At 44.9% G+C, this 22,529-nt stretch overlaps 1 protein-coding gene across 1 annotated transcript in view; it reads left to right on the forward strand.

Moving 5' to 3' along the window:
• The window catches only part of LOC126284069 (alpha-tocopherol transfer protein-like), a 131,575-nt gene that overhangs the window by 67,889 nt on the left and 41,157 nt on the right, over nt 1-22,529 (forward strand). The window contains exon 6 of the mRNA XM_049982698.1: nt 18,388-18,490. Within this exon, the coding sequence (XP_049838655.1) occupies nt 18,388-18,490 (103 nt within the window). The remainder of the gene's footprint in view (nt 1-18,387; nt 18,491-22,529) is intronic.

The following is a 22,529-nucleotide window of genomic DNA, read 5'->3' on the forward strand; positions in this document are numbered from 1 at the left end:
TACAGGGTTATAAACACAAAATCAAATAGGGGTAATGCAGGAGTAGGTTTAATAATGAATAGGAAAATAGGAATGCGGGTAAGCTACTACAAACAGCATAGTGAACGCATTATTGTGGCCAAGATAGATACGAAGTCCACACCTACTACAGTAGTACAAGTTTATATGCCAACTAGCTCTGCAGATGAAGAAATTGAATAAATGTACGATGAAATAAAAGAAATTATTCAGATAGTGAAGGGAGACGAAAATTTAATAGTCATGGGTGACTGGAATTCGAGTGTAGGAAAAGGGAGAGAAGGAAACATAGTAGGTGAATATGGATTGGGGCTAAGAAATGAAAGAGGAAGCCGCCTAGTAGAATTTTGCACAGAGCACAACTTAATCATAGCTAACACTTGGTTTAAGAATCATGAAAGAAGGTTGTATACGTGGAAGAACCCTGGAGATACTAGAAGGTATCAGGTAGATTATATAATGGTAAGACAGAGATTTAGGAACCAGGTTTTAAGTTGTAAGACATTTCCAGGGGCAGATGTGGACTCCGACCACAATCTATTAGTTATGACCTGTAGATTAAAACTGAAGAAACTGCAAAAATGTGGGAAATTAAGGAGATGGGACCTGGCTAAACTGAAAGAACCAGAGGTTGTACAGAGTTTCAGGGAGAGCATAAGGGAAAAACTGACAGGAGTGGGGGACAGAAATACAGTAGAAGAAGAAAGGGTAGCTTTGAGGGATGAAATAGTGAAGGCAGCAGAGGATAAAGTAGGTACAAAGACGAGGGCTGCTAGAAATCCTTGGGTAACAGAAGAAATATTGAATTTAATTGATGAAAGGAGAAAATATAAAAATGCAGTAAATGAAGCAGGCAAAAAGGAATACAAATGTCTCAAAAATGAGATCGACAGGAAGTGCAAAATGGCTAAACAGGGATGGCTAGAGGACAAATGTAAGGTTGTAGAAGCTTATCTCACTAGGGGTAAGATAGATACTGCCTACAGGAAAATTAAAGAGACCTTTGGAGAGAAGAGAACCACGTGTATGAATATCAAGAGCTCAGATGGCAGCCCAGTTCTAAGCAAAGAAGGGAAGGCAGAAAGGTGGAAGGAGTATGTAGAAGGTTTATACAAGGGCGATGTACTTGAGGACAATATTATGGAAATGGAAGAGGATGTAGATGAAGAAATGGGAGATACGATACTGCGTGAAGAGTTTGACAGAGCACTGAAAGACCTGAGTCGAAACAAGGCCCCCGGAGTAGACAACATTCTATTAGAACTACTGACGGCCTTGGGACAACCAGTCCTGACGAAACTCTACCATCTGGTGAGTAAGATGTATGAGACAGGCGAAATACCCTCAGACTTCAGGAAGAATATAATAATTCCAATCCCAAAGAAAGCAGGTGTTGACAGATGTGAAAATTACCGAACTATCAGTTTAATAAGCCACGGCTGCAAAATACTAACGCGAATTCTTTACAGACGAATGGAAAAACTGGTAGATGCAGACCTCGGGGAGGATCAGTTTGGATTCCGTCGAAATGTTGGAACACGTGAGGCAATACTGACATTACGACTTATCTTAGAAGAAAGATTAAGAAAAGGCAAACCTATGTTTCTAGCATTTGTAGACTTAGAGAAAGCTTTTGACAATGTTGACTGGAATACTCTTTTTCAAAGGGGTAAAATACAGGGAGCGAAAGGCTATTTACAATTTGTACAGAAACCAGATGGCAGTTTTAAGAGTAGAGGGGCATTAAAGGGAAGCAGTGGTTGGGAAAGGAGTGAGACAGGGTTGTAGCCTCTCCCCGATGTTATTCAATCTGTATAATGAGCAAGCAGTAAAGGAAACAAAAGAAAAATTTGGAGTAGGTATTAAAATTCATGGAGACGAAGTAAAAACTTTGAGGTTCGCCGATGACATTGTAATTCTGTCAGAGATAGCAATGGACTTGGAAGAGCAGTTGAATGGAATGGATAGTGTCTTGAAAGAAGGATATAAAATGAACATCAACAAAAGCAAAACGAGGATAATGGAATGTAGTCAAATTAAATCGGGTGTTGCTGAGGGAATTAGATTAGGAAATGAGACACTTAAAGCAGTAAAGGAGTTTTGCTATTTAGGAAGTAAAATAACTGATGATGGTCGAAGTAGAGAGGATATAAAATGTAGACTGGCAATGGCAAGGAAAGCGTTTCTGAAGAAGAGAAATTTGTTAACATCGAATATAGATTTATGTATCAGGAAGTCGTTTCTGAAAGTATTTGTTTGGAGTGTAGCCATGTATGGAAGTGAAACATGGACGATAACTAGTTTGGACAAGAAGAGAATGGAAGCTTTCGAAATGTGGTGCTACAGAAGAATGCTGAAGATGAGGTGGATAGATCACGTAACTAATGAGGAGGTATTGAATAGGATTGGGGAGAAGAGAAGTTTGTGGCACAACTTGACTAGAAGAAGGGATCGGTTGGTAGGACATGTTTTGAGGCATCAAGGGATCACAAATTTAGCATTGGAGGGCAGCGTGCAGGGTAAAAATCGTAGAGGGAGACCGAGAGATGAGTACACTAAGCAGATTCAGAAGGATGTAGATTGCAGTAGGTACTGGGAGATGAAGCAGTTTGCACAGGATAGAGTAGCATGGAGAGCTGCATCAAACCAGTCTCAGGACTGAAGACAACAACAACAACAACAACGTGAAAGATCATTCTACAATATTCTGCTATGGTAGTCTTGACGGTATCATGCAGTGCTGTATTTAGAGCCAGAAGCGCTCCATCCAGCGTCTTCCTATCTATAAACCTGTGTTCTGTTTTATACCTGTTATGCGGTAGTTCGTTTCTTTACAGTGACTGCACACCATGGAAGTGCCTTCGTTCGTGAACTTCTCTGCTGCGTACATATCTATGCACTGAATGCTATATTAATCTTTCGAACTTAAGCCATACTTCCTCTACATGCCCCTTTCCTAAGCTACGTTTTACGTTCCTCATTTAGATTGACACTACACCTTTTTAGCTAGCTTACTGAACATACAAAACTTTCTACTACTTTCAGTTGCCCTTTGTGCTTCAGTACACATTTTTACAAAAACTGTACCGAGATCACTGATGGCAGTGTGGATGAGGGCATCCTGAAAGAAGTGAAGTCTAATTGTTTCACGGGGTATCATCTCACGCCCGCCACTAACAAAACTGTAATGATCCGAAATGAATGTTGTATTATTAAAGTGTCCTCCGATGGTTGTGGTGTGGCTGGAGATCTCACATACTAGTGACGAGGTTTTCTCGAAAGTTTTTAGGTGCATCACGAGTAGAGCTTGATGACAGAAGGATCCAGTTAGTTTTTTGCACATCGCTGATACTGAGTTTTGTCCCAATGATCTCGCATGTAGCTTTAATTTCTGTCTCGCTTGATTTGAGTTTTCTGTCTTCTGCAAGATAACTCCCTGCTCTATTTCCCATTACACTGATCCCCTAATATATTGATTCACAATCTTGACCTAACAGGTAAATGCCTTTTTCTTGGGATCTAACACCTTTGTCTTCTGTTGTTCTTGTTATGCGGCAGGTACTCTCTTGTTAAGCAGCCTCTTCTCAACAGTTCTAGTTGGCGGGAAGACTTATCAATGAACGGCTGTGTTGCTACAGTGTGAAGTATGGAACACAGCGCAGACGGTCGGTCAATGCGATTTAAGCAACGTGCAGTCACTGAATTCTTCACAGCAGAAGGCGTCACCCCAAAGGAGATTCATTAGAGAATGAAAGCTGTTTACGGTGATTGTGCTGATGTGAAGTAATATGTTGTCAAACTCGCCCTGAAAAGTGGTGTCCTGGAATTTCAATAGTAAATATCCCCGTGAGGCACAACGCCTCTCTTATAACGTTTGCCAGGGGAGTTTGTTTAGCATCCCCGTAACGTTCTCTCGCCAGCTAAACGATACCACGACGAAACGCAGCGCTCTTCGTTGGACCTTCTCTTTGTCATACCTGATAAGGCTCCCAGATAGATGAACAGTACTAAAGAATCGAGTGAACAAGGGCCTCATAAGCCACTTCTTTCGTGAATGAGTTAATTTCCTTGAGATTCTTCTGATGAATCTGAGTCTGCTTTTCCCCTATGTGTTTGATATGGTCATTCCACTTCAGGTCGCTCTGGATAGTTAGGCCTAGATATTTTTCAGCAGACATTTTCTCCAGCTATTTGTCATAAATAGTGTAGCTGTACACTAATGGATTTCTTTTCCTATGTATGTGCATTGTTACATTTATTTACTTTCAGGGTCAACTGATAGATTTTGCACCATTCATCAATTCTCTGTAGGTAGTTCTGCAAATTTGTGCCATCTTCTGGCGTCACTACTTTGGTATAGACAACGGCATCATCTGCGAATAGCCTTAAACAGCATTCGACGCTTTCTACTAGATCATTTATGTGTATTGCAAGCAGCAACGGTCCTATGGAGGAGTGCTCGTGTGGAATATCTCTTCGAATTCGAAACTGCCCGGTCCCTTCCCCTCCCCCCTCCCCCTCCCTTTCTCTCGAAATCGAAACTAGATTATAGCATGTTTCTCAAGCACAGACATATTCACGTTACACACCACAAATTACACGCTACACTCCAGAGCCCTTGAGCGGCAGATGGCTGCAGATATGTATACATGAAAAATATGTAGAATACTCATAACCTATGTCTTATTTAAACAGGTTTAAGAATTTTCACATAAAATATTCGGAGGCACTAATTTTCAGCATGCCCTCGTAGTTTACCGGCCCTCACTCGTTTTCGGTGTCCGCCATGCGTATCTCAGATCGGTGAATGAATGATCCTGAAATTCTCCATACTGGACCCCCTGCTAGTTCTATCCGTCAAAATAATTGTTTATCTCGTCATTTCTAAAATGATAGTCTTCGTGTTCTCCATCGTACTGTGGTCGATTGCAGTTCTGTTGACTCCACAGTGGGTACCCAAAATTATCTTGCCACAGTCTTTTGCGTGCTGAAAATTTCAATCGCTATGTGTGGCGTGCCATGTTGTGATTCACCGGGTGCTCCTACATTGCCAATCTCCTCTAAACTATCAACAGCTCACGGAAACCATAAAATGCTAAAGCGACCATCTGTTTTCTTACTTTCCACGGTAAATGCTGGATCAAAATTGTGATTAAATCGTCACTGATCACGTCATCGTTCGAGGTGCTAACGAAGAAAGTTATGCATTGACTCTTTATGCCGGTTGTATTCGTGCATTGAAGATAGTTTTTCTTTGATGCTTCGTCGTTTCTCTCACTACAAACACTTGAGGAGAAACGCACTTTCACAGTCGTTGACTCGTTGAGTGACAGGAGGGTCATGTATTGATTGGACTAAAGATTTCCCCATGTTCCAGCAACTGCACTCACGTGTCGCACAAAAATATCCATTCTCTCTGATCCACTTTGTATTTATGCGAAAGCAATTCAAATTATTTCATAAAATCAACTGGATGTAATTGCTTAAACTTCCTTGACCAAGCATTTCATCAACAATAATATTTAACAACCTGCAATTCAGTTATGTTACCTTAGTGCTTCTGTTTCCTATCTGATTACATTTACAAAATCAGCCGAGTTGCGTATTTTCACATTCTTCATTGTTCATTCAAATTCATTTTTTCTAAATCGGGTTATTGTTGTTTCACGTCCAATACTTCTTCAGTAACCGTTTTTTATTTCGTGCACATGCATTGTAAGCGCAAACTACCTCGTCATTCATTATGGCATTATACAAAAAAGTTCCAAACGACGACTTCACTTGGGTCAGTATTACAGTCAAATTTGCTTCTGCCCGTTAACAATATGTCTGGAGGCTGTGAATGAACTCATACAGTTGCAAGTTGGCGCATTTGCTACAATGAATTAATCCTGCATTCTATATGAAGATCTGCCACATTTTATCAAACATTCTTACAAATCTGTTTTCCATTCTTAGCTATTTTTTCTTCAAATTCGGACTTAGTTCTTCATTAGAGTCACCTAGTTTTTCTTAGTATTTTCAAGTCTATTGTTAAAATTTTAATATTGTCTACTTTATCATGTTAAAGATTTTTGCTAAGATTCTGCAAAAGTTTCCCTGGCTTGTCGTCTTTAAATTCTTATCACAAGTATTGTCCAGTAATGTTTCTCATGATACAGTGCCGACGTTCAAATCTTAGTTTTCGTTTGCCACTGCGTCTATAGTTTGAATTCTATTATTAAATCCCAATTTGTTAATGAGATCCGTACCAACACTGTCCTTATCAGTATTATTAATGAAAAGGAAATCTTCTGTTGCCTACCCATTGTTACTCAAATATGTATAATGAACACACAATTCATAGCTAACTGTTCACTGTCTGTTTCGCTTTTGCTATCCACCTTTGCTCGAGAAAGCGTTGCGTCACTGAAAAGTCTAAATTGGCTCATTGTACACCCATGCCAGCAGTCACTATGTCGACAGACTGTTTCGCTGGCTTGAATGACCTTGTCAGCCGTATCTGTATACTGGGTGTCCCAGAAATGTTGCATTGAACTTGGAAGAGTTGGAGGGTGTGATGAGGAACAATTGAAGGACAGGAACCGGTGTGCGGACTCCCCTTCGGGCTCAGGGGTTATAATAGGCCCGAGGTATTCCTCCCTTTCGTAAGAGGCGACTGAAAGGAGTCCCACACCTTTCGGTCTTTATGCGATGGTCCCCTGTAGGGTCTGACCTACATTTTTCAAAATTTTCCCGAAGAGCGATCCAATTGGGGAAGGACGGCTTTACATACTGCATCGTTTCCATTGTGCATTCAGATCTTTATCCCCCATTCTCGTTGTGGCATTGCAGTCCCACTCATTCTCCATCCCTTGAGTGAGGACACCTTCCTGGGTGCGTTTTCCTCCACCCAATACGCAGTTCAGTTCTCTGTGCCGCCGAGGACCATGAAATTCTTTGCAACTGATACCCTGCATTATAGCCAGTCTGTCGGCATGGAGCTACCATGTACCCTGTTGGTTGTAGCCCCCTGACAACATACGGATCGCTCTGCTGATTTCTGTGCTGTTAACTCCCCGCGTATGCCGTGGAGTAGATGCCCATCTCCCAAGGGCATCAGGACTCCCAGCAATGGCCATCCAGCCAGGTGGCCCTTGCTGATGCTGGGTGGCGCCCATGCAGAGGGGCCCTGGTCGGAGTGGGTGGCATCAGGGCAGATGACACGCCATGAAGCATAATACATCATCTCTTGCTGGCAGTCCGCCACCAGCAGTCTAACTTCAATGCTAAGAAATATTTGAATTTTATCCATAATGGATGCAGATGAACTACGTGACTGTTCCTTTCAGGGTGTTAAATGAAAACCGCTACCAGTCACAATTGAAGGTATTTATTTACAGCACGACCGGTTTCAGGCTTTTGCCCATCTTCAGGTGCTTACATTCAGAAACATGTGACGTTCAATGATGGAGTTCACTGTTTAAATAAAAAGAGAATATGATAACTAATAAAACCGAGCGAACCAAATGTAAATGAGAAGTGGTTTATCCGAAAACTATTCCTGTACTTACATACAGATGGATTATCCATATTGTTGTCGCGCTAATCTTGCAGTTTTTGGTCTTGTGTTCGTTCTTCTTCACATAAAACTTTTCAATTTCACTTATTGTTTTGATATTTGCACCACTATAAGCATGAACTCTTTGATTTACAGACGCTACTTTCATTTTCACACTTTTATAAGCGTGAACTCGCGACATTGAAAAACAATAAGTGAAATTGAAAAGTTGTATGTGAAGAAGAACGAACACAAGACCAAAAACTGCAAGATTAGCGTGACAACAATATGGATAATCCATCTGTATGTAAGTACAGGAATAGTTTTCGGATAAACCACTTCTCATTTACATTTGGTTCGCTCGGTTTTATTAGTTATCATATTCTCTTTTTATTTAAACAGTGAACTCCATCATTGAACGTCACATGTTTCTGAATGTAAGCACCTGAAGATGGGCAAAAGCCTGAAACCGGTCGTGCTGTAAATAAATACCTTCAATTGTGACTGGTAGCGGTTTTCATTTAACACCCTGCTAAGAAATATGACCCCAAATCGTTCCCCTCCCTGGCCACACCTTGGAGGAACGCCAGCCCAAAGATGTCAGCGAAGCTTATTTGCCCCGGTACTTCGTATGTACGAGAGTTGATTGGGAATCCTTCATGTCTGTGAAGCCTCGGTTTCTTGCGGAGCATTTGGAGGACAAGTTTGGGGAGATGGAGGGCCTGTCCAAAATGCTCTTGGTGTCGGTCTCGATAAAAACAGCATCCTCTGCCCAGTCATGGGAATTACTAGGTTGTGACAAGTTTGGGATGTTTCTGTTACCATCATGTCCCATAAGAGCTTAAATATGGTCCAGGGTATTATATTCAACAGGGATCTTCTGCAGACTGACGACGAGCTGCTCGCCAATTTAGAGCAGCGAGATGTTCATTCCGTCTGTGGCGCCCATCAGGTTGCCACTGGTGCCTTCATCTTGGCCTTTGAGGGTGATACATTGCCTGAGGTGGTCAAGTTGATGGTCTACCACTATGTCAAGGCATGTATTCCTCTCCCGATGCAGTGCTTTGTGCTGGAAGTTAGGCCATATGTCTTCCTGTAATACTTCCAGCGTCACATGTAGATATTGTGGACGTCGATCACATCCTAATACTCCATGTGCCCCGCCTCCCATCTGTGTCAACTTCAGAGAGCATCATACCATCTTGCTCGCCAGGTGCAGGATTTTACAGAAAGAGAGGAAAATCATGGATTATAAGACCCTGGAGCGACTGGCATTCACTGAGCTAAGAGGAAATGTGAGCGCTTACATCTTGTGGCTATGGCCTTCTCTTACACTGCTGCTACGAGAACGCTTGTCGCCCCATCAGTTCCTCGCACTCCTGTCCCCTCTCAGAACCAGAAGACTACACCTGTTCCCGTGATGGTGGGGGCACTTCCCTCTCTGTTCCTCTTGCATCAACTACTTCAGGAGCAACCCCCCGCCCCCCCTCCACCATCAGGGATATCAGTCCCCACTTCTGAGCCAGAGAAGCCTTTCTTTGGCTCCTCTGGCTAGGAAGGGGTTCCTTAGGTTACTCCCTTCTCAGGATTCTGCTAGTGGGAAAGATAACACCCGCCAGTGGCTGAAGAGCCCAAAAAGCAGCTGGTTGTAAGGCTTCACGCTCATCCTTAGTCCTGGAGGCTGAATCTGTGAAGTTCTCACAGCCAGGGCACCCCAAGAAGCAGTGAGAGAAATCCAAAAGGTAGGTTCCCAAGTCCACACCACCGCTACCTACAAGCTCTGTGTCTCTAGATGATGTGGAGACCTAGAACTCACCAGACCCTCATATAGACTGCTCAGGCAGAATGTCAATGGTATCAGGTGACCCTGAGGCATAAACTACCTCATTGAATGTTCGATGCCTTCCCAGTCTCACGATGACGTCATCCTCCAGTTGAATTTCGACGATTTTTTCCACTGCCTGGCTGAGCTACAGCAACTATTAAGCTTTACATCTGCTTTCTGCATAGTCTTCCAGGAAACCTGGTTCCCAGCAATGCAGACCCCTGCCCTCTGTGGCTATTAAAGATACTACAGGAACTGTAGCGTTTATGATCGAATGTCAGATGGAGTTAGCTTTTATGTCGTAAATTCAGTCTGTAGTGAAACTGTGCCCCTTCAAGCTCTTCTTGAAGTTGGGGCTGTCAGAATGACGACGCAGGAAATAACTATCTGCACTGTGTGTCTTCCTCCAGATGGTGCAGTTTCCCTGAATGTATTAACTGCGCTGATTGATAGACTCCATAAACCTCTCCTACTTCTGGGAGATTTTAAGGCCCATAACCCCTTTTGGGTGGTACCCTGCTTACTGGCTGAGGCAGAGATGTCATTTGACCGTCGCAATTCGACCTCTACCTCTTAAATACTGGGGCCACCACACATTTCAGTGAGGCTCATGGTAGTTACTTGGCCATTGATTTATCTATTTGCAGCCCAGGACTTCTCCCATCTATCCACTGGAGAGCACTTGACGACCTGTCTGGTAGAGACCACTTCCCCATCTTCCTGTCACTGACCCAGCGTCAGGCCCACGGACACCTGTCCAGATGGGCTATGAACAAAGCGGATTGGGGAACTTTATCCTCTGCTGTCACCGCTGAATCTCCCCCACACGGTAACATTGATGTGATGGTCAAGAAGGTAACAACAACCATCGTTTCAGTAGCAGAAAATACGATTCCTCACTTTTTAGTGTGTCACTGGCCAAAGTCAGTCCCTTGGTGATCGCTGGAAGTCGCTGAAGCAATTGTGGAGCTTTGGCGAACTCTACAGCGGCATATGCTGCACCCTTTCATGGAGCACCTCATGGCCTTTAAATGGCTCTGTGCTCACATTGGTCAGCTTACCAAACGACAGAAGTAGGAGTTTGAGAGAGAAATGTCTCGACCATTGGGTGCCATAAGTCATCTTCCTAAGTCTGGGCAAAGATAAACCGTGTTTTCGGGTACCAGTTCCAAACAGGTGTTCCTGGTTTTAACATAACTGGCCTGTTATCTACCGGTGCAAGCGCGATTGCCGAGAACTTTGCTGAGCACTATGCTGTAGCCTCTGCGTCGGAGAATTACCCCCCCCCCCCCCTCTCCCCAGCCTTTAGCACCCTCAAGTGGCGGATGGAAAGGAAAAATCCTCTCGTTCACTACAGTCCATTACAGCGTGGGAGTCCTTGGACATTGCCCTGACACAGCTCCTGGGTCAGATAGGATCAACAGTAAGATGATCTCTCATCTGACTACCAGCGACATCTCGTCATCTTCATCTGGATCTGATGCAATGGCGTCTTCATACAGCAATGGCGGGAGAGCACATCATTCCTGTGCTCAAACACGGTAAAAGTCCGCTTGATGTGGATAGCTACTAGCCCATTGGCCTCGCCAACCCTCTTTGTAGGCTGCTGGAACACGTGGTGTGTCAGCGGTTGGGTTGGGTGCTCGACTCAAGTGGCCATCTATTTTGATTTACCAAAAGCATATGACGCGACCTGGCGACGTCACATCCTTGCCACATTATATGAGTGGGGACTCAGAGGCCCGCTCCCGATCTTTATCCAGAATTTCCTGTCGCTTCGCACTTGCCGTGTCCAAGTTGGTGCCTCCTATATCTCCCCTCATATCAAGGAGAATGGGGTCCTGCAGGACTCTGAGTGTCTGTATGATTTTTGTTTTGTCTACTGACTGGTTTGATGCGGCCCGCCACGAATTTCTTTCCTGTGCTAACCTCTTCATCTCAGAGTATCACTTGCAACCTACGTCCTCAATTATTTGCATGTTTTCCTCTACAGTTTTTGCCCTCTACAGTTCCCTCTAGTACCACGGAAGTCATTCGCTCATGTCTTAGCAGATGTCCTATCCTCCTGTCCCTTCTCCTTATCAGTGTTTTCAACATATTCCTTTCCTCTCCGATTCTGCGTAGAACCTCCTCATTCCTTACCTTATCAGTCCACCTAATTTTCAACATGTTTAGTGGCCATTAATGGTCTAGCAGCAGCTCTAGGGCCGTCTCACCTTCTCTGTATGCAGACGACTCTGAATTTCGTACTGTTGCTGAGCGATGCCTAAAATGAGCCATCCACAAGGCGCAATCATGGCCTCTAGCCCACAGTTTCCAGTTTCCGGCCACAAAGTCGTATGTTATGCACTTCTGTTGACGTCGTACCGTTCACCCGGAACCAGACCGTTACCTTAATAACGATCCACTCTATGTAGTGGAGACATATCAATTCTCGGGACTTGTTTTAGACGCCCACTTTACATGGTTTCCTCACCTTCGTCAGCTTAAGCGGAAGTGCTGGTAGCATCTCAATGACCTCTGCTGCCTGGGCAACACCAACTGGGGTGCAGATGGCTACTGCAGCTCTACAGAGCCCTTTCTCAATCCCGCCTTGAGTCTGGTTTATCGTTCGGCGGCGCCATTAGCTTTGCGTTTACTCGAACCAGTGCACCACTGTGGCGTTTGCCTAGCGACAGGAGCTTCTAGGATGAGTCCGGTGACTAGCGTCCTTGTGGAGGCCAGAGTCCCTCCATTGGAGGTTAGGCATGCACAGCTGCTGGCCAGTTGAGCTGCACGCCTTCGCAGTTCTCCTGCGCATCCTAATCACCGTCTTATTTTCCCACTCACAGCGGTTGATCTCCCGAGTCGGCGGCCCAGGTCAGGGCTTCCAGTTGCAATTGATGTCTGATCTCTTCTTTCCAAACTGGAGTCCTTGCCCTTACCATCTATACTTGAGGTCCATTAACGTACACTTCCATGGTGTACGCCTAGTCAGAGTCTCCACCTGTACCTTTCACATGGCCCTAAGTACTCAGTTAGCCACGTCTCTCTCCACTGCCACTTCGTCTAGATTCTTGACATATACCGAAGCCACGAAGTGGTTTACACCGACGCCTCGGTGGCTGATGCTCACGTAGGTTTCACACATGCCCATGGAAGACATATTGTACAGCATTTCTTGCCCAATGGCTGCAGTGTTTTCACTGCTGAGCTGCTGGTTATATCTGTTCATGCCCTGGGGAGTCGTTTCTTCTGTGTACCGACTCCTTGAACAGCCTACAAGCTATCGACCAGTATTACCCTCGTCATCACCTGATACCGACCATCCAGGAGTCCATCTATGCTTTGGAACGGTACAATCGTTCAGTGGTGTTTGTCTGGACCCCAGGACATGTCGGAATCCCAGGGAACGAACTTGCAGACAGGCTGGTCAAACAGGCTACGCGGAAACCGCTAAAGGAAATCTGCTTCTCTGCAACTGACCTGCGTTCAGTACAACGCCGCAAGGTTTTGCGGCTTTGAGAGAGGAAATGGCATAACCTCAGCACGCACAACAAACTGTGCACCATTAAGGAAACTACAAATGTGTGGCAGTCCTCCATGTGGGAATCTCGCAGGGACTCTGTGATTCTGTGTCGGCTCCGCACTTGCCACGCATGGGTGACACATGGCTACCTTATGGCCGTGTCGTTGCGGTGCCCGGCCGACAGTGGCCCACATCTTGATGAGCTGTCCTCCTTTGGCTGCTCTGCGACGGACTCTTCAGTTACCGGACTCGTTGCGATTAATTTTAGCTGACAAAGCCTCATCGGCTAATTTAGTTTTATATGTGACGATGGGTGTTAACGTTCTACGCAAGTTTTAGCGCATATCCTTTGTCCCTTAGTGTTCTGCACTCTAATGCTTTTAGGGTGGATGTTTTAATGTGGCTAGCTTTCCCTTTTTATTCCAGTGGTCGGCCAGCCGGTCATCTGCGCTCTTGGTTTTACCCCTTCTACCTGTTCCTTTGTGGTTTTCCTGTTATGTCCATAGCAGTGTTGGTTGTAATTCTGTCGTTCTTCTGGTTCATCCTTTCAACTGTTGTCGTGCTGTACGTCTTTCTTTCCTTCTTCCCCTTGTGTAATTATTTTACTGGGACCAAGAGAACGATGACACCGCAGTTAGGTTCCTTCCCCCCCCCCCCCTTAAAAAACAAAAACAATAACAATCAACCAACCAACCCACCCACCTGTGTACGGAAACGTCATAGTGACGCTACAGATCGTTAAAGTTCGGCGACTTCTTACACTGATGTTCCCTAAGCGGAAAGTCACGTATTGCTGTTCTTCAGTGATCGCCACTGATTGCCATGAGCAACAGTGTAGAATATCTGCTGCGGGGAGAACCCTTGTCGCCTATGAATGTGATGCTCTGTTGCCTCAGTGGATGATGGTTCCAGACACTGGTTTCCATTCACAGTTTATTTTTTCTCCTTTGACCCTCTAAAAACTCCATTGTTTGTTGGTATACGGGAGAAAAATAAACTAAAGCATGAATGAAGTCCGAAACCGTCATGAACCAAGGCAACAGAGCATTGGACTCACAGAAGACGAGTACTAGCTAAGCAGCAGCTGGCGTCATATTCTCCACTGGCGATCGCGGCGGTCAGTCGTCATCGCTGAAAAACAATATTGTAAGACACTCCGCCTATAGTCAGCCAGCGTACAAAGTAACGTTTGCTGCTCAAGGGTTCGCCTCGTCCCATGTGCCCTTGCCTCTTAGTCTGTAGTGGCGTTGGCGAATTTCCGAACACGGGTTTCGATCTTCGATTTGTTCAAGAAACCTTCAACAATACCTCGAACTCTGTTGTAACATTTGTTGGTCACCCTCTATAATAAGACTGCCAGCTGTGCTATATTAAAACGATATTGCCTGTCTCCACCCCAAGAAGTTAATGATACACTAATTTCATTTGCCAGCAATTTGAGGAAGTGAATAATGGATTCGTTTGAGAACAGTGATAGTTACCAGATCTCAAACTGTATGGTTCGTCATCGAAGTCATTGCTTATTTCAATCACTTTTAAATACACTTCGTTTTGGCAATAATCAGAATCCACTATACGTTGTTCCAACTTTAAAAACAATCGGAATAAGACGCGAATACTTGCACTGAAAGATAGCTGGGAAGCACGTCCGAGAAATGCTGGCGTCCGCATCGTCGTAAGTCTACAGCTCGTTTAGTGCTGCACTCGACCACCACGCTAAGCGCTCATCGCAGCAATCACTATTATTGAAAGCATTGTCTGTCAGTCAGCTGCGATTACGTTGCAATACTGGACCCGGCTAAACGTTGCGTTACTGTAATAAACACTCTGCCATGAACCAGACCATAAAGTTTAGGACCCACTCCAACAAAGAATGACAAATATATCGATGTGGAAGGGTACATCATCCCCACAAGGTGAAGTTCAGGTTTCAATTAAAGGCAGCAACTCGAATTGGTTCCCATTGTGCTGTGAGAGTTGATTGTACACTCCTGGAAATGGAAAAAAGAACACATTGACACCGGTGTGTCAGACCCACCATACTTGCTCCGGACACTGCGAGAGGGCTGTACAAGCAATGATCACACGCACGGCACAGCGGACACACCAGGAACCGCGGTGTTGGCCGTCGAATGGCGCTAGCTGCGCAGCATTTGTACACCGCCGCCGTCAGTGTCAGCCAGTTTGCCGTGGCATACGGAGCTCCATCGCAGTCTTTAACACTGGTAGCATGCCGCGACAGCGTGGACGTGAACCGTATGTGCAGTTGACGGACTTTGAGCGAGGGCGTATAGTGGGCATGCGGGAGGCCGGGTGGACGTACCGCCGAATTGCTCAACATGTGGGGCGTGAGGTCTCCACAGTACATCGATGTTGTCACCAGTGGTCGGCGGAAGGTGCACGTGCCCGTCGACCTGGCACCGGACCGCAGCGACGCACGGATGCACGCCAAGACCGTAGGATCCTACGCAGTGCCGTAGGGGACCGCACCGCCACTTCCCAGCAAATTAGGGACACTGTTGCTCCTGGGGTATCGGCGAGGACCATTCGCAACCGTCTCCATGAAGCTGGGCTACGCTCCCGCATACCGTTAGGCCGTCTTCCGCTCACGCCCCAACATCGTGCAGCCCGTCTCCAGTGGTGTCGCGACAGGGGACGAATGGAGACGTGTCGTCCTCAGCGATGAGAGTCGCTTCTGCCTTGGTGTCAATGATGGTAGTATGCGTGTTTGGCGCCGTGCAGGTGAGCGCCACAATCAGGACTGCATACGACCGAGGCACACAGGGCCAACACCCGGCATCATGGTGTGGGGAGCGATCTCCTACACTGGCCGTACACATCTGGTGATCGTCGAGGGACACTGAATAGTGCACGGTACATCCAAACCGTCATCGAACCCATCGTTCTACCATTCCTAGACCGGCAAGGGAACTTGCTGTTCCAACAGGACAATGCACGTCCGCATGTATCCCGTGCCACCCAACGTACTCTAGAAGGTGTAAGTCAACTACCCTGGCCAGCAAGATCTCCGGATCTGTCCCCCATTGAGCATGTTTGGGACTGGATGAAGGGTCGTCTCATGCGGTCTGTGCGGTCTGCACGTCGAGCACGAACGCTGGTCCAACTGAGGCGCCAGGTGGAAATGGCATGGCAAGCCGTTCCACAGGACTACATCCAGCATCTCTACGATCGTCTCCATGGGAGAATAGCAGCCTGCATTGCTGCGAAAGGTGGATATACACTGTACTAGTGCCGACATTGTGCGTGCTCTGTTGCTTGTGTCTATGTGCCTGTGGTTCTGTCAGTGTGACCATGTGATGTATCTGACCCCAGGAATGTGTCAATAAAGTTTCCCCTTCCTGGGACAATGAATTCACGGTGTTCTTATTTCAATTTCCAGGAGTGTATATCCCAGTATCTCATATACTGTCAGATCAGTTCACCTGTGGACTAGGGAGGGGTAGAGTCTTCTAATCGAATTTGATCAGAAACGTCCTTGGTCCCAGGTTCTAACCCCGCTACCGCTTAAATTTAGAACAGGGATAATCAGAAATGACGGCCGAAGACTTTCGGCATTAGCAGTCACCCTCATTCAGTAAACGGCGTTGTCAGAGGGGGCGGAGCAGTGGACAGAGGTTCAGGGCACTCTTGTCCTCAGGATGGGAAGCCGCTCGTAAATGCGGAAGAATCGGTAAGGATCAGCAACATGAGGAAGGCAATGGAAACCACTGCATGAAATGCGTCTACCGTGTAGTCACAGGACATGGGGCCTGTAACTGAGCAAGTGTTACGATAATCACGAAACACAGTTCGAAGACAGAGCTGAGAAGTGCGAGAATTACTTAGTCCGAATTAGCATCTCACGCATCAAAGTTGCTGACAAGAATAATAAACAGAAGAATAGAAAACTGCAGATGTGTTAGATGACGATAAGTTGGCTTTAGGAAAGTTAAGAAAGCACACAGGCAGTTCTGACGATAGGGTTGATATTGAAAGCAAGGCTGAAGAAAAATAGTTCATAGGATTTGTCGACCTGGAAAGAGTGTTAGACTATGTAAAACGCTGAAAGATGTTCAAAATTGAGAAAAGTAGGGTTAAGCTACAAAAAGCAATAACGGAACTAAAAGAAATTCTCAAACGTGTAATTAAAATTAAAGATGAAAGGATATCAATGAGTCTATTCGCTGATGACATTGCTATCCTGAGTGAAAGTGAAGGAGAATTAAGATTTGTTGAATGGAATGAACGGTCTTCTGGGTACAGAATATGGATTGAGTCAATCGAAGAAAGACGAAAGTAATGAGAAGTGCAGAAATCAGAACAGCGATAAAATTAATACAGGATCGATGGTCACGAAGTAGATAAAGTTACGGAAATCTACTACCTAGACAGCAATGACGGACGGAACGAGGACATAAAAAGTAGACTAGCACAGGCAAAAAGGGCATTCCTAGCCAATAGAAGTCCACTAGTATTAAACATAGACCTAATTTGAGGAAGAACTGTGTGAGAATGTACATTTCGAACACAGCATTTTACGGCCGTGAACATGGACTCTAAGAAAACTGAATAGTAGTAAATCGAATCATTTAAGATGTGGTGCTACAGAAGAATGTTGAATATTAGGTGGTCTGATAAAGTGAGGAATTAGGTTCTGCGCAGAATCGGCGAGGAAAGAAATATATGCAAAATACTGGCAACAAGGAGATGAGACATCGCGGAATAACTTCCATGGTACTGAGAGTTGTAGAGGGTAAAAACTGTAGAGCAAGGCAGAGACTGGAATACATCCAACAAATAGGGGACGTCGGTTGCAAGTGTTACTCTGAGATGGGGAGGATGTCACACGAGAGGAATTCGTGGCGGGCCGTATCAAACCAGAAGACTTACGAATGAAAGAATTCTGTACACGAAGGGGAAGGTTTTCATTGTATTACCACTGAGACCATGCTATTTAGGTACACTGATAACAAAAATAAACACAAGCTGAAGGCTTTCAGTTCGAACTAAATTATCAGTGAGTTTTCTCGTATTTACAATAGTCAAATCACACATTGTCACGGAGCCGAATGAAGTGGTGCAGAGGTAAAACAACTGTCTCGCATTGGAGGGTTTATGTTCAGTACCCCAGCCGGTCACAGAGGCGTATGTTTTTTACCTTTCCCCACATTGCTTCAGGAAATACTGCGACGGCTCGTTTGGAAACGACTCTGCCGATTTTCTTCGCTGTTCTTAAAGAACCTGCGATTGTGGCAATTGTCTCATGACCTCGTTAGCGACTGAACGTCACCTCCCTCCCTCTCTCTCTCTCTCTCTCTCTCTCTCTCTCTCTCTCTCTCTCTCTCTCTCTCTCTCTCTCTCTGACATGGCGACTTCATAGTCATCTCCTTCGTCATAGTTTATCGCCCAAAATGTTTTTTTGAGACACTGCATTTGGAAAGATTGTTTGATTCAAAGATCCCTTTGCTGATCTGCTACTGCATTCTCATGTTGCAGTTTCACCAGCACGCTGACCTCGAGTCACTTCACAAGTTCTTCCCAAAGAGGATTCTGCCAAAAGAGTACGGCGGGGAAGCGGGAACATTGGCAGAGCTGAACGGTAAGTCACGGCTTAGAGCTGCGTGTCTTCAGCACCAGTGACAGTACCTGCGCTGTTGCAGGAAGTGCCACGATCGAATATACAACTGCGTTCTTCGGTTACAGTTAGATGGACTCCTTGTTTCCGTACATCTACGTGATTACTTTGCTATTCACAATAGTGTGTCTGGCAGGTGGTTCAATGGACCACGTTTAAACTGTCTCTCTACCGTTCCACTCTCGAACGGCGCGCGGGGAAAACGAGCACTTAAATTTCTCTGTGCGAGCCCTGATTTCTCGTACTTCATCGTGATGATCTTTTCTCCCTATGTAGGTGGGTGCCAACAGAATGTTTCCGCAATCGGAGGAGAAATTTGGTGATTAAAATTTCGTGAGAAGATCTCGTCGCAACAGAAAAACTTTTTAACGATTGCCACTCCAATTCTATCCGTAGATAAAAATATGTACAAGTGGCATCCATCTACACTGCTTAACGTCTTCTTAAAATTGAAACCTTTTGATATATTAAAACCGTGTGCCGTACCGGAAATCGAATTCTGAACGCGAGTAATTCTTTAACAGTCTGAAATATCAAGACACGACTCTGGATCCTCCCCGACAGCTTCAGTACTGCCAGTAGCCCTCGCTACAGTTATTTACTTTTGTAGAAGGTTGATTACTTAATAAGATGCAAGAATGCTTGTTTGCCAGCCGAGCGCTGGCAGCAATGTCTAAGTTACAGCACCAACTATAGTATGTCAAAATATGTAGTCACCCCATCACTGGCGTCTGCAGAAATTTATCGAATATAATTATTATTTCGTGTACGTCAAGAGCCTGGTGTGAGCCTTTAAACTGGATCCCACTTCTTCGACTTCAGTCATGCGTGACCCTTACCTACCCTAGAATGAGATTCTCACTCTAGCAGCGGAGTGTGCGCTGATATGAAACTTCCTGGCGGATTAAAACTGTGTGCCCGACGGAGACTCGAAGTCGGGATCTTTGCCTTTCGCGGGCAAGTGCTCTACCATCTGAGCTACCGAAGCACGACTCACGCCCGGTACTCACAGCTTTACTTCTGCCAGTATCTCGTCTCCTACCTTCCAAACTTTACAGAAGCTCTTCTGCGAACCTTGCAGAACTAGCACTCCGCTGCAGAGTGAGAATAGCATTCTGGAAACATCCCCCAGGCTGTGGCCAGCCATGTCTCCGCAGTATCCTTTCTTTCAGGAGTGCTAGTTCTGTAAGGTTCGCAGAAGAGCTTCTGTAAAGTTTGGAAGGTAGGAGACGAGATACTGGCAGAAGTAAAGCTGTGAGTACCGGGCTTGAGTCGTGCTTCGGTAGCTCAGATGGTAGAGAACTTGCTCGCGAAAGGCAAAGGTCCCGAGTTCGAGTCTCGGTCGGGCACACCGTTTTAATCTGCCAGGGAGTTTGTTACCTACCCCAGTTGTCCAAGAACAACATACAGGTTGACGCGGAATCAGCCGGCCGGTATGGCCGATAAATTCTAGGCGCTTCAGTCTGGAACGGTTGCAGGTTCGAGTCCTGCCTCGGGCATGGAAGTGTGTGTGATGTCCTTAGGTTAGTTAGGTTTAAGTAGTTCTAATTGTAGGGGACTGATGACCACAGAAGTTAAGTCCCACAGGGCTCAGAGCCATTTGAACCATTATTTGATGCGGAATCCGATCCGCCGGTCTTCCTTCGCTACTCTTCAGATGGGCGAGAGGTGACGGCTAGGTTCCGCCTCTGACCTCGGTGTCGACGGATCGTTAAACCCTAATCTTCCTTTTTTCTGAAGGCTACATTAAAGGCAGACGAAATTCCCGTGGTTCGGCCGGGATTCGACGCCACGACGCCTCTGTTCCCAGGCACTTCATCAAAGAGGAGGAAAGATTTGGTAATTTCCGTTTTCGGTATGACGGGGTGAGATTCAGCACGTATAGTGACCCAAAAGAAAAACTTGATAGTAATTACACACATAATGTATCCCAAATGACTGGCTGGAATCCACTGAACGTTTTATAGGTACATTACATAGAGATCGAAATGGTAAACATTTTTCATTATTCCATGCAGTGTTACTAATATAAATAAGAATGCAAACCACTCTGGTTCACGATCTAAAACTACTTCTTATGATAACTCACAAGAATAAATATTGTTAGTTTGTTGTTGTGGTCTTCAGTCCTGAGACTGGTTTGATGCAGCTCTCCATGCTACTCTACCCTGTGCAAGCTTCATCTCCCAGTAACTACTGCAACCTACATCCTTCTGAATCTGCTTAGCGTATTCATCTCTCGGTCTCACTCTACGATTTTTACCCTCCACGCTGCCCCCCAATACTAAATTGGTGATCCCTTGATGCCTCAGAACATTTCCTACCACCCAATCCCTTCTTCTGGTCAAGTTATGCCACAAACTTCTCTTCTCCCCAATCCTATTCGATACTTCATTAGTTGTGTGATCTACCCATCTAATCTTCAGCATTCTTCTGTAGCACCGCATCTGAAAAGCTTCTATTCTCTTCTTGTCTAAACTATTTATCGTCCATGTTTCACTTCCATACATGGCTACACTCCTTACAAATACTTTGAGAAATGACGTCCTCACACTTAAATCTATACTCGATGTTAACAAATTTCTCTTCTTCAGATACGCTTTCCTTGCCATTGCCAGTCTACATTTTATATCCTCTCTACTTCGACCATCATCAGTTATTTTGCTCCCCAAATAGCAAAACTCCTTTACTACTGTAAGTGTCTCATTTCCTAACCTAATTCCCGCAGCATCACCTGACTTAATTCGACTACATTCCATTATCCTCGTTTTGCTTTTGTTGATGTTCATTTTATATCCTTCTTTCAAGACACTATCCATTCCATTCAACTGCTCTTCCTTGTCCATTGCTGCCTCTGACTGAATAACAATGTCACTGGCGAACGTAAAAGTTTTTATTTCTTCTCCATGGATTTTAATACCTATTCATAATTTTTCTTTTGTTTCCTTTACTGCTTGCTCAATATACAGATTGAATAACATCGGCGAGAGGCTACAACCCTGTCTCACTCCTTTCCCCACCACTGCTTCTCTTTCATGCCCCTCGAGTGATATAACTGCCATCTGTTTTTCTACAAATTGTAAATAGCCTTTCGCTCCCTGTATTTTACGCCTGCACCTTCAGAATTTGAAAGAGAGTATTCCAGTCAACATTGTCAAAAGCTTTCTCTAAGTCTAAAAATGCTAGAAACGTAGATTTGCCTTTCCTTAATCTAGCTCCTAAGATAAGTCGTAGGGTCAGTATTACGTCACGTGTTCCAATATTTCTACGGAATCCCAACTGATTTTCCCCGAGGTCGGCTTCCACTAGTTTTTCCATTCCTCTGTATAGAATTCACGTTAGTATTTTGCAACCGTGACTTATTAAACTGATAGCTCGGTAATTGTGACATGTCAACACATGCTTTCTATGGGATTGGAATTATTATATTCTTCTTGAAGTCTGATGGTATTTCGCTTGTCTCATACATCTTGCTCACCAGATGGTAGAGTGTTGTCAGGACTCTCTCTCCCAAGGCCTTCAGTAGTTCCAATGGAATGTTGTCTACTTCTGGGGCCTTGTTTCGACTCAGGTCTTTCATTGCTCTGTCAAACTCTTCACGCAGTATTGTATCTTCCATTTCGTCTTCATCTTCATCTACATCCTCTTCCTTTTCCATAATATTGTCACAAAGTACATCGCCCTTGTATAGACCCTCTATATACTCCTTCCACATTTTTGCTTTCCCTCCTTTGCTTAAACTGGGTTTCCATCTGAGCTCTTGGATATTCAAACAAGTGGTTCTCTTTTCTCCAAAGGTCTCTTTAATTTTTCTGTGGGCAGTATCTATCTTACCCCTGATGAGACAAGTCTCTATATCCTCACATTTGTCCTCTAGACATCCCTGCTTAGCCGTTTTGCATTTCCTGTCGATCTCATTTTTAAGACGTTTGTATTCGTTTTTGCCTGCTTCATTTACTGCATTTTTATATTTTCTCCTTTCGCCACTTAAGTTCAGTATTAC

The sequence above is a fragment of the Schistocerca gregaria genome, chromosome 8 (genome assembly GCF_023897955.1).
Source record: "Schistocerca gregaria isolate iqSchGreg1 chromosome 8, iqSchGreg1.2, whole genome shotgun sequence".
NCBI lineage: Eukaryota > Metazoa > Arthropoda > Insecta > Orthoptera > Acrididae > Schistocerca > Schistocerca gregaria.